The sequence below is a fragment of the Gossypium hirsutum genome, chromosome D06 (assembly GCF_007990345.1).
Source record: "Gossypium hirsutum isolate 1008001.06 chromosome D06, Gossypium_hirsutum_v2.1, whole genome shotgun sequence".
Taxonomy (NCBI): Eukaryota; Viridiplantae; Streptophyta; class Magnoliopsida; order Malvales; family Malvaceae; genus Gossypium; species Gossypium hirsutum.
The window spans coordinates 25,153,659-25,167,699 of NC_053442.1; the positions used below are offsets into that span (position 1 = coordinate 25,153,659).

General features: G+C 35.4%; 1 protein-coding gene across 3 annotated transcripts; it reads left to right on the forward strand.

Moving 5' to 3' along the window:
* The first annotated feature begins 6,152 nt into the window (after positions 1-6,152).
* Positions 6,153-13,484, forward strand: LOC107901654 (protein RRC1). 3 transcript variants are annotated; one of them, XM_016827732.2, is made up of 18 exons: positions 6,153-6,403; positions 6,535-6,640; positions 6,767-6,902; positions 7,091-7,136; positions 8,456-8,513; positions 8,626-8,778; positions 9,006-9,125; positions 9,216-9,381; positions 9,695-9,807; positions 10,015-10,086; positions 10,225-10,446; positions 10,567-10,625; positions 10,716-10,800; positions 10,896-11,033; positions 11,336-11,560; positions 11,707-12,500; positions 12,644-12,801; positions 12,911-13,484. In XM_016827732.2, the coding sequence occupies exons 2-18, from the start codon at positions 6,566-6,568 to the stop codon at positions 13,213-13,215; spliced, it is 2,925 nt and encodes a 974-aa protein (XP_016683221.1). In that variant the 5' UTR covers positions 6,153-6,403; positions 6,535-6,565; the 3' UTR covers positions 13,216-13,484. The 3 variants fall into 3 exon arrangements, with proteins under 3 accessions (XP_016683221.1, XP_016683222.1, XP_016683223.1); XM_016827733.2 differs by having other exon boundaries at positions 6,566-6,640; XM_016827734.2 differs by lacking the exons at positions 6,153-6,403; positions 6,535-6,640; positions 7,091-7,136.
* Positions 13,485-14,041: the final 557 nt, after the last annotated feature.

Consider the following 14,041-nt stretch of genomic DNA (forward strand, 5'->3'; position numbering starts at 1 on the left):
TTTCTCCGGTAGCCATGCTCAAGTTTATTTGTATACTCTTATCCATTATCCCTACTCTCAATTACGAGATCTGGAAAATAGATGTCAAGACAATATGAGACCATTTATATGGTTCAATCCACTGGCTATGTTGTCAAAGGAAAGGAGGAGAAAGTTTGCAAACTGCTAAGATCCATTTATGGACTTAAGCAGACGTCCAACTCATGGAATAAAATATTTGATCAAATGATCAAGACTTTTGGGTTTGAGAAAAATGCTGATGAACCTTGTGTTTATAAGCATATAAAGGACAAAAATATGGTCTTCTTTGTTTTGTATATCGATGATATTCTACTTATTGAAAACAATGTAGGAGAATTGTCATTGGTTAAACTGTGGTTAGCTGAATAGTTTAGCATGAAGGACTTGGGTGAATCTAGTTATATTCTTAGAGTTAGAATCCTTAGGGATCGAAAGAATAAAACGATAGCTCTATCACAAGCTTCATACATCGATAAAGTATGGGAACGTTTTGCAATGACTGATGCGAAGCCAGGCGCTCAGCTGACCACATCAGATTTTTATCTTTCTTTATATAACTATCCTAAGACAGTAGAAGAAAGAGAGCATATAAGTAAGGTTCCATATCTTCGGTAATTGGAAGCCTTATGAATGAGATGCTTTATGCATGTCTAAATACCTAATTCATAGTAGGAATGATTAGTCGATATCAGGCGAATCCTAGTCTTAGGCACTGACAAGCTGTAAAGCATATATTAATGTATCTTAAAAGAACCAAGGATTATATGCTTGTGTATCCTGAGGAGAACCTTACTTCTATTAGATACATAAACTCAGACTTTCAAACTTGTAAAGATTTGAGAAAATCGACATCGAGAAATGTATTCATCCTAGGCCATGGAGCTATAGTATGGAGAAGTATAAAACAAACTTGCACTGTTGACTCTACTATGAAGGCCAAGTATGCTGCTGCTTTTGAGGCGACGAAAGAAGATATATCGCTTCAAAAGTTCTTAACCGATATTGAAGTCATTCCTGGTATGGAAAACACTATAACATTGTATTGTGATAACTGTGCTACAATAACTAATACCAAGGAAATGAGAAGTCACAAGAGGATGAAATACATTAATCAAAAGTATCACTTGATACTAGAGGCAATAATTGAGAATTATAGATGTGGTGAAAGTAGCTTCTGAAGATAACCTTGCAGATCCATTTACTAAGACTCTTGTAACTAGGAGCTTTAATAAACATTTCAAGGATTTGATAATACAAAACATGACACATTTACTTTACTAGGGCAAGTGGAAGACTGTTGGGAAATGTACCCATATTGTAGTAAACATGTAATTATTTTCTATGTTTTTGAACAAAAAATAAATAAATTTCATATTTTACTGTTATGCCTTTTGAATTTCTGTCTTTCATATTTTGCATGCATAGCAAAATTGTGACAAGTAAATATTAGCTCATTGATTGTAAATGTAACACCTAAAACCCGTTTCCATCGCCAGAATAGGGTTACAGAGTATTACCGTACAAGTCATAACATTTCATAACAAATAGTATCCAATTATCAATTTTTGATCTTTCAATATATAAATATGGTATACTTACCATCCAATGAAGGTTTTATTGCACAATTGATCTTTCAATTATATTAAATTCAAACTAAACAAATTTAATTTTCAATTTAATCTTAACTAATTAGGACTAAATGAGCAAATAGCGCAAAATTAGTGGGTTTAATCATGTCACCACCGCTTGGAATTTTTGACCATGATTTAATTACTAATTTGGTCCTTTTAACATTTTAAATTTATAGCGATTAACTTTTACCTCTTTTACAATTTAATCCTTTTACCTTAATTAAGCAATCAATCATCAAAATTACCGAACCAAACTTCAATTCACCTATAATACGACTCTTTAAATATTTAATAAAAATATTTATGACCCTAAATTATAGAAACGGGTTCCTAATAACTCGTTTTCAATAACTATTTAACTTTTGAATTGAACCACTTATACTAACTTTTAATTCAATTAGTTCAATTCATCAAATAAAAATTGAATATAAAATTATTATTGACTCGTATAATTTAAATACTAATTATATAAACTTACTTGTCGAATTTGTGGTCCCAAAACTACTGTTTCTGACATCTCTGAAAAATGGGCAGTTACAGTATAAGTTCAAACTGATGATAAGTGACATTGTGAGAACGTTTACATTGCGAGAAAGTCTACTTTAGTAGTTAATCTAAACGAGTCTGTAATCCCGTAAAAGAATCAAAATGAGCATTTGATTCAACTTACTTCAGTGGTTGAGCAATGGAAGAATTGCACTCCTATTGGGACTCTACCAGAGAATTTGATTTCAGATTAACTATTCCAAAAATAATATTATTGTAATAGATTTAATATTAAATTTAATTTAATGTTTATCTTGTAGATAAATATTTTATTAATTTAATAATAAAGTGATTAAGTTTAATCACAGTTGAATTCTCTAAACTCTCTCTATATAAAAAGAGTATTGGGTCATTATTTACACACACTTGAATTCAAGAGAAAGTTGTAGAGAGAAATTTCTTTAAAAAATTATTTTAGAAAATTTCTAGAGTTATTTTTCTTATTTACAAATTTGCCCAAAAGTTTAGAGAAATTATGAAATTACCCCACTGGTAATTTTTGGGAAAAATTTTCTGATTTGAAGAGAGTCAAAAGTTAGCAGACGTGAGCTTGAGGATAGCCGAGAAGACTACTTGGTCGAAGCATTCATCCTAGACGAATCGAAATGATACAATTTTGGTTAAGTGTTTATTACTTTAGATATCACAACCAAGTTATTGTTTTGGAAAATTTTTTTAAAACTCTAGTTTTTCTTTAAATTTATTTTCCGTTGTATTTTCCAAACCCAATTTTCTAACATCTCGGAGCACTATCGCATCACCGGTGATTCAAAAATACCTTAAACTAGCACACTCTTTACCTGAAATAGAAATAAATATTTCCAATGAAAAATTTAAACATTGAAGCGGGAAGAAAATTGAGAGCGAGTAATTTTGTAAAGGGGAGGGATGGTGGCTGAGAGAGATGACGGAGCAGGGAGAGAGCCCCCTCTTATAGGATGGGAGGTGAGCCTGAAAGGAAAAAAATAATGAGCATTAAAAACGCGTCATTTGAGACGCGTTTTCATCGAATAATAACTTCAGTGGTGCTTGTAAACTTACTCGAGATTCCCGGGTGCATGGCATCTTCACAGGATTTGGACAAATGGTGGATAGAGACACGTTTTCTGTTGAAATGTCAGGGAAAACTTATCCAGTAGGACGCGCTTTACCTAACATGTTAACAGAAAATGAGTCCAATTGGGCATGCTTTCCTTGACATGTCAACAGAAAATACGTCCAGTTTGACGTATTTTCTCTCGTCCATTTGTCCAAAGCCTGTGAAGATGCCCTGCACGTGGGTATCCCGGGTAAGTTTTCAAGCATGCCTCGAGCATACATTATTATTCGATGAAAACACGTCTCAGAAGACGCGTTTGTAACATATCCCTCCCTCCTTGTTCTTTTTTCCTATTAAACTACCAAAGTATTCAATATTGAGACACCAACAAATTCGGCTTTTTGAAGAGTTACATTGTAAGTTTCATTCTCATTTTTTTAAATAACCATCTAAAGATTGTTTTGTTCTAAATATTTAATTCATTTTAAACTGAGAAGCTGATTATCATAGTTGGAGTTGATGACGAACCCGTCGTGTTACATGCTCTGGACCTAGGATTCTGGGGCAGTTGTTGTGGCCTCTTTGGATGAATTTGCCTACTCCTCACCTCCACCGAGAATAGATATAGCTTCCCATAATGTTTAAACCTTGGCATGTATTCCGCAGAGGTCACCATTTCTAGTGTGAAAAAAGGTTCGCGCATAGGTATGAAATCATTCCTACGATCCCAAATGTCGATATATTCCTTGTAGAATTCTTGCCAATTTTCGTCGGTTTTCCCCTGCAAATCAAGCTTGTGTAGTGCTTCAATATCCTACAGTGGAGGAAGAATATTTTGACTCCACCCAAACTGCTGCATCACTCAATCAGATTCGTGCATCTCCATCGTCGTGTAAACTACCAATAACACCTTCGTGTCTCACATACTCTGATTGGTCAAATTTTCGGGTGAGATGAATTGTACGATTGTCGGGTTGGCGTATGACATCCATTCAAATTGTAGTACACAATTATAAATTTTGTTAACTACAAAATATTAAATTCCAAATCATTACGTAATTATTATATGTTTGAAAAATTCAATGACTAATCTCAGCTTCTGAGTATTGATCTAACAGTAACCGGATATCTTCAAACTGCTCTAATAGTCCAACATAACTCGGCCAAAAGTTTCACCTACTCAAACAATATGTTAATTCAAACATATAATAAATAAACAACATTTACTATGGTAACTATATTATTATCAAATAAATTTTATCTTGTCACTAGTGAGAATGTATAAGAGGCGTCCACTCGGGGACGTAAAAATATAGTCGCCACCATGCCCATGATTGCAGCAGGAGCAAGAAACCACCGATTGACATCTTATTCGGTTTCGTTGCCCGACACAACTCCTAGTACAATGTGGCTAACACGACTTATCCCCAATTGAGTTGACCGCATTATTTGAAATTGACCAAATGTAGTAGCCACCTTATGTGTACCAAATTTCGAGATTTATCGAGCATCAGAATGCCATTGATTAACCTTAGAATGAATGCTCGGGCGTATTATTCTTTTTCGAGGGTTGTCGTGTACTCATAAAGTTCATCGAAATTATCTTCCAACTATTTAATCTCTATTTGGACACCTTAAAACTTGTACGATACCTTCCTAAAAATGTGTTGTAAATGTCCTCCTTACCAGGAACGATCACTGGCCCCATAAGAACTCCCCCATCCACCGATAAACCTAATTGTAAAGCCATGTCCTCTAGTGTGATCGTACACTCATTGCATGGAAGATAAAATATGTGTCTCGGGTCTCTATCTTTCCACCAACGCGCTGAGAAGTGTGGGGTCCAATTTATAGCCCCCGAGTATACGAGACACATGTAAGAATCATGCACCTTGCAAATGAAGACGAATTGCATTGAGTGCGCTCTTTGATAAATTGTGTATAAACCTCTCCAAAACCCAATCATTCACCTATTTATGTAAACAAAATAATTTAAAAAATTTAAAACTTTAAAATTAACTTAATAAAAATAAAAAATTTTCCTTACCATTGTCAATCGCATGGTGAAAATGTGCTAATCGTCGAAATGAATAAGAGAACTTGCCATTCATGAACCATTAATTAAAATAAATAAATTATGAAATAGTAAACTAAAATTAGAATATTTTTATAGATATTTATTGGAAAATTTGGAACTAATCTTGAGAGAATAGAGAGAATGAAGAGAATTGGATTTGAGTGAAAAGAGTGGAAAATGACTTAGGTTTATATAGGAAAAAAAGTTACCGTTGGGCAAATTATAATTTTATGGTTGGCTGAATTTGAAATTTGACTGTTGGGAATTTACCATTGGAGGAAAGCGCGTCCAGTTGGGCAAGCTTTCTCGCCAACTCAGAGGAAAACACGTCTAACTAGGTGCACTTTCCTGCAACTGTGTAGAAAACGCGTCCAATTGGACAAGTTTTCACACACTCTCCAAAATCGACCTATTTCCTTAATTTAATAAAAAAGTCTATTTTGCCAATTATTTTTTTCGACATATATGCCTCATTTAGCCGAATTATATAATTTTAAATTCTAAAAAGAATAATTATTTTTATAATTAATAATATTCGAGATGAAAATCTCTAAACAAATGATAAAACCTAAAATCAAATCATTGTATATAATAGGTTGGTCCAAAAAGTATTGGATAATACGAATATTAATAAAATTAATAAGAAACACAAACATCATATGTAATTTTACCTAATTAATTTAACATTTCATATATTCTCCTAGAACTAAATTATTATATAAAAATATAAAAATAAAATTTAAAACTTAAATAATGTACAAAGTTATTTAAAGAATGATAAAATATTGAATTTGAATGTTTGTTATTATCTTCTTGAAAAATATAATGCTCACAATTCAGCGGGGCAAGGTAATTGTCATTAGTTGCTCTTGTGGAGAGTAAATTACTTGGTCACCTTTCTATTAATTCAGGGGGCTAAATAATAAAAGAGACAATTTCTTTCTTTCTTTTCTTTAATGGAAGTAAATAACTCACTATACTAAAGGGTTCTATATTCTATCTGTTTCCCCCTATTTTGGCTACGTTTCTTTTTGGCCCGAACCTAACAATCCATCCCTTCCATCGCAGAAAACCTTGGATCTGGCTCAGGTATGGTTTCACTCCCCTTCTCTATCCTTCACGTTGGGAGGTGGTGTAATTTGTTAGGGTTTACTCTATGTTAAGGAGTCGATCAATTTGGGGTGGGTTTAAGATAATTATTTTTGAGGTTGAATGATTAGGGTTTTGAATGCCTGATTAAATCATTTGAAGATGAGTCCATTTTCAATCACGCGTAAGAAAACGCCTTTCCAGAAGCACAGAGAAGAGGAAGAAGCCAAGAAGAAGGTACAATTGCCTCTCTTAGTTACAGAGCTCAAGAAATTTAATTAATTTTGGTTCTTGCTAGAATTTGCAGCTTCTGGAGCCAAATAATTGACTTTAATTTCTGGCTTTTCCTTTTGGTTTTATTAGAGGGCAGAGGACGAAACTGCTCGATTATACGAGGAGTTTGTGGCATCGTTTCAAGGAGATAATAACCCTGGATCAAAGGCATTTGTTCGAGGTGGAACAATCAATCCCAACGAGAGGTTGAAATCCGATTCTGAAGGTTAGTTTGATCCCGAGACTCAACTTTTGTGTTTCAAGCAGCAATTTTTTTTTTAATAATTTTGTCTCAGTTTTTTAAGTGTCGATGTTTTTGTTTTGCACTATGGATTAGTAGAATAATTTTTCTATTGTATCACGAGGACACATTAATAAAAATATGGGCCTTTTTTATTCATTCGCGGATGGCAGGTGAAAAATCCAAAGATGGGGTGTCTGTTCCAAAGAAGGGAAGTAGGTAATAATAATTGCTTTTGATTAACCGCGCTGCATTGTTAATGCTCTTTGGTGAGGCATCATGGATGGAAAAGCTGTGTGGTGACAATAGTGATGTTTTCATTCTAGCCTTGTATTTTTAAGGGCTTCTTCTATGATATCGTGAAAAAGGATTTCATATAGCTGTGTTCTAACTTGCGTACCATTTACTTTGAAAGGATTCAATTAGTGGGGGAGGGGGCTTTTCTAGTTTCGAAAAGAAATACTTGTTATTTCTAGTTTTCTGAATTTCAATTCTTAATTGCCACTCCATTGTGGAAGTTTTACCTTTTATGGCTTATTTATAAGTCCTAATCTGCTTTATGAAAGAAAACTACTCGGAAGTTAATGATACTTTGCTGTTGGTAACATCTACCATGGTGTAAAAGAAATATGAAAAGTTCCACTTCCAGTCAACTAACTTCAATAGAGTAATTAGAGATAGAAAAAGAAATCATTACTTTTTATTTGTAAAGATCAATTCAAATGAATGGTTATAATGCAAATTTGGCCGTTAAATCTTTTTTATTTGACATGACACCATGTAATACCTTCGCATCTAGTTGGTCCATCCTACTATTATGTTTGAACATTTTTGGCTTGGATAGTTGTGAAATATAAAACTTCAGATAAAATGTACAGTCAAATTTATCATTGTGTTGGATGGAAAGTAAATGGACATTGTATTCTTGACTTCAGATCATGAAGCCTTCATCTCCATTAGATTTTATCCCAAACTAGTTGGGGTTAGTTGCATGAATGATTTTCTTTACTTATGGTGTTTTTAAGCTGGTTAGAGTTGTATAACATTATCTCAAGTTACATTGAATTTTAGTCACCCCCCCTCTTTCCCCAGCGTGCTGGTCTGCCGTCCTGTCATTCTTCAAGCATATTATTTTAATAACATTTTGAACTGTTCTTGTTTTTTTTTGGTCGTAGTTTCAGTTTATGGTTGTAGAAAAATGATGCTTATTTTAGATATAACTTGGATAATACTAATTTTCATACATCTGCTACCTAATGTTGTTGAACTACCTTTAATTTGATTCTTTAGAGGAGGCTGTTCCAGCATTCTTACACTCAAAAAACAAAAATTTGGCTAAAACAAAGTCCACTTATGAAATCTAAGAACTAGTTCAGTATGCTTCAAGGTCAAGAAAATCAAATAATGGTTCCACAAGAAATTCTCCTTTAAAGTTTATTGACGAGGAAAAGTAAAGAGGCTTTGGTAAAGAATGGGTGGAACTTTGAAAATGAATTTCTCTGAAAAATGGAAGTTTATCTTTCATGTTATTTCTGCAGGTATGTTCCATCTTTCATACCACCTCCTTTGGCAGCCAAGGAAAAGGAATCTGAGAAGGTGACTTTTATCAATGAAATAATGGAACACCTTTTTCATTTATTTTATTGTCAACCGAGTTGGCCACTTGTGATATGCACATTTGGTTTAAACTTTTCAATGCCTTTTGTAGAAGGAGGAGGAGAGGATGAAGGAGAAAGAGAAGGGAAAGTCTCGAAATATTGACCATTTTATGGAGGAGCTGAAGCATGAACAAGAGATGAGGGAAAGGAGAAATCTGGAACGTGAACATTGGCGTGATGGGCGTCATAGTGATAGTTCAGCTGTAAGTGGGATTCAACTTTGTATTCAATCGTAGGGTACAATATTTCATGTATCTTATCCCTTTTCTCACTTTGTATCTTGCAATTTAATGTATAAGGGTTTATGTGTTATCTGAGTGTCCTTCATTTTTCTTCTATTAGCATCTCTATCTTGTATGGCACTTTATCTGTTTTTGCTTCTTTGCCATAACTATAGATGAATCTTATCTCTTGGTTGTTCCTATCTCAGCCATCTAGTCGCTTTGATGAACTGCCTGATGATTTTGATCCTAGTGGAAAATTGCCCGGATCACTTGATGATGCTGATCCTCAAACGACAAATCTCTATGTTGGAAATCTCTCACCAAAAGTATGTTTGTTGTTGTTTCTAAGTTCTTGTCCTTAATCTGCTTTTCCCCTTTAATGCTAAATATTTTTGGGTTACATGTTCTTGATATAGGTTGATGAAAATTTTCTTCTGCGGACTTTTGGAAGATTTGGACCTATTGCTAGTGTGAAAATTATGTGGCCTAGGACGGAGGAGGAGCGAAGAAGGCAAAGAAATTGTGGTTTTGTGGCTTTCATGAATAGAGCTGATGGACAAGCTGCAAAAGATGAAATGCAAGGTATCAAAGCTTTTACTTGGATATATTGAGCAGTCACCTTGTTACCCACATGGGTGTATTTCAACTCAGTGAAATTCTTTAATGAATTTATTAATTTCATATTCTTTTAGTTGTAAAATAGTAAAATATTAGTGTGAAGCAATTGTAAATAGTGACATCTAAATTCCAAGGTTTTTTAAACTAGTGTTATCTAATTTCCAATGTTTAGTAAATGCTAGAATGCCCCATGTTTTTGTCAATTTAATTGATATATAGCTGCTTTTAAAATTTTTTTTTTGATATATATATCTTGATGATGTATTTTCTCTCGCAGGAGTTATTGTATATGAATATGAATTGAAAATTGGGTGGGGTAAATCTGTTGCTCTTCCATCACAAGCGTTACCTGCTCCCCCACCTGGACAGATGGCTATCAGGAGTAAGGAGGTTGGTTGTGTTCTTTTGCACAAAGAATTTGAAGCTCTCTCGAATAAAGTGCATATATGGTTTTGAACAGGAGATGCTTTAAGACCAAAATTTATCTCTTAAAGTGAGGTTTTGATAGGATAACTTTGGGTTGAGCAGGCAGTTCACAGAAGTCACTTTTCTTGCTTGTGCATGCCATAATTCTGAAACTTGTTTTCTGACTGGCAGGGTAGTTCTATAATCTTATCTGGTCCTTCAGGTCCACCAGTCACATCTCTTCCAAATCAGAATTCTGAACTGGTAACTTAGCTGAATTTCTTCTTTGTTTTATTTTTTCTGAAAAATAATAATTATCTACTATTGCGTTGTCTTTGTGTCTAAGGTAATTCTGATTCTTCTATTCTGGAGTTATTGTTGATTGTTTTTCTTGGATGCCAGGTTCTTACTCCAAATATTCCAGATATAATGGTCACTGCACCTGAGGATGGCCACCTCCGCCATGTGATAGATACAATGGCTCTTTATGTCCTTGATGGAGGATGTGACTTTGAACAAGCTATTATGGAGAGGGGTCGTGGCAATCCTCTATTCAACTTTTTATTTGAGCTTGGCTCAAAGGAACACACTTACTACGTCTGGAGGCTATATTCTTTCGCTCAGGTCCATTGTGTGAATGCATCTTAATGTTGTCTCTGGTGTCATGTTCATGATATGCCATGCTATGTTTTAAATGTGAATGAGGAATGTAGTTGAAGAATTTCAATGTTTGTGGAAATGCAGGGTGATACTCTTCAAAGGTGGCGGACAGAGCCTTTTATCATGATAACTGGGAGTGGAAGGTAACATGTGCCAACAGTTTTACTGTTAATGAAATTCTTTTCAGGAGTGTTACGACCATATTTATGATGCATAGCTTTAATTTTTTCTAGATGGGTACCACCACCTTTGCCAGTGTCAAAAAGTCCAGAGCATGAAAAGGACTCTTCTGCCACATATGCCGCAGGAAGAAGCAGGGTATTCTAGAGATGAACATATTTTGTTCTAGATTATTCCTATTTTTTTGTGTGACTTGAGTGAGTTAACAATCCTTTGTTGTCTTAATTTTACAGCGGGTGGACCCAGAAAGACCACTTACTGATCCACAAAGGGACGAATTTGAGGACATGCTACGGGCATTGACATTGGAGAGGAGTCAAATAAAGGAAGCCATGGGCTTTGCTTTGGATAATGCTGATGCTGCTGGAGAGGTATTGCCTATCTGCAGCATACCTTATTGACTTTCATCATCTTCTACTCTCATACTGTAATGGTTCCTTGCTGGATCCCATTGAGGATTAGCTCTTTTTTGATGTTTTTGTTGTCTTGAAAGTTAAAGAGTCTGGAATTGTGAAGCAAAATTTTTAATGGGGCAGGTACAACATTCAAAGTCTAGTACTGGCATGTGACTATTTGCGCAATCCGTTTTATCCTTATGTGGTTTGAGCCTTAAACAATAGTATGAGAACATGAATCTGATGCATTTGTTTTCCCTTCCCTTATTGCCATGCAGGTAGTTGAAGTTTTGACAGAGTCTCTGACACTTAAAGAAACACCTATTCCAACTAAAGTAGCAAGGCTTATGCTCGTCTCTGACATTCTTCATAATAGCAGTGCTCCTGTTAAAAATGCATCTGCATACCGTACTAAATTTGAAGCAACATTACCTGATATAATGGAGAGCTTTAATGATCTGTACCGCAGTGTAACAGGAAGGATCACTGCTGAAGCCCTAAAGGTAGGTATAATTTTAACCTTTTATCCAGCTTTCAAGTTGCTTTCTATTTTGTTTGTTTTTCCAAGTGCTGCTAACTGGCTTGTGGCTTTGTGCATGTTTATCATCTTTATTTTGGGTTTGAAGGTGGTCTTTTCTCATTTATGCAGGAAAGGGTTCTGAAAGTGTTGCAAGTATGGTCAGATTGGTTTCTTTTCTCAGATGCATACGTGAATGGACTACGAGCCACTTTTCTTCGATCAGGAAACTCTGGAGTGGCCCCATTCCATTCTATTTGTGGTGATGCACCAGAAATTGAAAAGAAGACTAGCTCAGAAGATGCAGTTGATGGGATTAAAGCTAACCAAGATACTGCGTTGGCCATGGGCAAAAGTGCTGCTATGAAGGAGTTAATGGATCTCCCACTTGCCGAGTTGGAAAGGCGCTGTAGGCATAATGGATTATCTCTTGTTGGTGGTAGAGAAATAATGGTTGCACGACTATTAAGTCTGGAAGATGCCGAAAAGCAGAGGGGTTATGAACTAGATGATGAGTTGAAGCTGCGCTCAAGTTATAGTCGGTATTCTAGTGGTCAAAGAGGTGCAAATGTTGAAACAGAAGTGGCGGGATTGTCTGGACGGACTCGTTATGCAGAGGATGAGATCCCTTCACAACGCAAAGGGTCTGTACCTCTGGCTGAAACCCTTCCAATCCCACAGCCTGAACTAAAAGCATTCACAAAGAAAGAGAAAACTGATCCTGTTTTGCCAGCCTCTAAATGGGCTAGAGAGGATAATGACAGTGATGATGAAGAAAAGAGAAGCTCCAAGGGTCTGGGGTTGAGCTATTCATCTTCTGGAAGTGAGAATGCTGGTGATGGTCATGGTAAGGCTGATGAATTGGAGTTTGGAACTGAGGTGAACATTCCAGTTCCATCTGAAAGTGCAATGAATGAAGAGCAGAGGTGTGGTAACTTTTTAATGATGATTTCTTATTTCTTAATGCTACAAAAAACAAAACAAAATGTCCTTAAAAACTCTTTTCACCAACATTTGCTCATGTAATCCCTAACTTAATGCTCTGCTTTACATGCATATAATACCACAGGCAAAAGTTGAGAAGACTTGAGGTTGCTCTTATAGAATACAGAGAATCCCTTGAGGAGCAAGGAATTAAAAATGCCGAGGATATTGAAAAAAGGGTTGCAGTTCATCGGAAACGGTTAGAATCTGAATATGGTTTATCAGATTCTGGTGAAGGAAGAAGTAAGTTATATTGCTGGTTGAGAAGATGCTTGTGAAGACTTGTAATTGTGTATGTTTTCAAAATCGAAAGCATATAGTAATATTATTTTGTATACTATTCTAATTGCAGAAAGAACGTCGAGAGAGAGGAGAGATAGGCGGGATGATGTGCACGATTCTTCAAGAAAGCGGCATCGAAGTCAAAGCCAAAGTGAGAGCCCTCCACGGAAACAATCCAACAGAGGCAGGGATAGAGAAAATGATTCAGAAAAGGACCGCGAAAGGCACAGAGAAAGAGAGAGATATCATGACCTGCAAAATGAAAGGGGGAGAGAGAGGGAGCGAGACCGTTGGGAAAAGAGTGGAAGCAGAGAAAGAGATGACCATGACAGAGATAGAGGTAGGGATAGGGATAGCCGAAGGCGAATGAAGTGAGATTTTAAGTTCGTGGGATACCTTACTTCAGCGTTTGCTTGGTATCTGATCTGGGTAGCATGGTTTGAGATGAGGAGATGACTTGGCTTGTCTGGGATGCTTAAGCAGCAGCATCTGTCATTAGAAAATTGGTTTCAAACAATGCTAGAAATGCTGGACTGCCCATGAGAAAAATCTGGTTCTTGTAGAACCATCTTGTAGTAAAATATACGACAGCATTTGATGTTTTTGGTGGTTTGCATTTTATGAAAATCAAGTTAATTGCCTAATAATACTTTTACTGGCCCTATTATATAATAGACCAAGTACTAGAACAACTTGGAACAGGTACTCTGCTATTCTTTGGCAATGTAACATTCAATGCCAAAAATGTGTTTGCTAACAGAAGCTCATCGTCTATTTCCAGAAGAAGAGGTACTTTCTATTGTTGAATACTTCTTATTTCCTTTCTGACAGCATCTTCTGCATCTCCTGCTCTGTCCGTGCTAAGGCTCTTCCTACCATATAGAATACGATCCCTTCCAATAATCTTTTTTCTCATAAACTATTTTTTAGACATCATCCTTCTGATTCTCGCTCAGATCATCTTCATTTCTTTCTACTTTTTATCGTTTCTCCTAAAAAATAGTCTTCTCATTCTCACCCAAATCCATCTTTTTTTTTTCTGCGTTTTTATCCTTTCTCCTTACTTCACAAATTGGAGTTGGATTAATAAATCTTTTGATCAACATTAATTCTCCTCAAAGAAAGAACTTTTCCTGTGATTTTATGTTGTAGTTTGTCAAATTAAAACACCTTCAATTTTTATAAAACTAAATTCCATATA